The following is a 280-nucleotide window of genomic DNA, read 5'->3' as shown; positions in this document are numbered from 1 at the left end:
ATAATAATAATAATAATAATAATAATAATAATAATAATAATAATAATGAGATGGAGTTGGAGTCTTCGAGTACATATACACATGGGACGAATTCCCGTTGGTTTCGTCGTTTTCGCAGTGATGGAAGTTTAACAAACACGACGCTGGCGAGTTCTGGTGTTGTCTACGGCCACGGCCATTATCTTAATGAGTCTACTGGGATGATAAGTGATACCCCATCCACACACAGTAGACAATCTAAACAACCATTCAATAATAATAATAATAATAATAATAATAA

The 280-nt window shown here is 33.6% G+C and overlaps 1 protein-coding gene across 1 annotated transcript in view; it reads left to right on the top strand.

Annotated features, from left to right (window-relative positions):
• Positions 1-2: 2 nt before the first annotated feature.
• TM35_000262160 (uncharacterized protein) overlaps positions 3-280 on the top strand; it is a gene marked incomplete at both ends in the record, with an annotated part of 300 nt that continues 22 nt past the window's right edge. Inside the window, one exon of the mRNA XM_029027953.1 lies at positions 3-280. This exon is cut by the window's right edge and continues 22 nt beyond it. Coding sequence (XP_028880830.1) covers positions 3-280 — 278 coding nt within the window.

Source organism: Trypanosoma theileri (genome assembly GCF_002087225.1).
Source record: "Trypanosoma theileri isolate Edinburgh chromosome Unknown TM35_Tth_26_V1, whole genome shotgun sequence".
In the NCBI taxonomy this organism is placed as follows: Eukaryota; Euglenozoa; class Kinetoplastea; order Trypanosomatida; family Trypanosomatidae; genus Trypanosoma; species Trypanosoma theileri.
The sequence above is the reverse complement of the archived record's forward strand: the minus strand, read 5'-3'. Positions and strand labels throughout refer to the sequence as shown.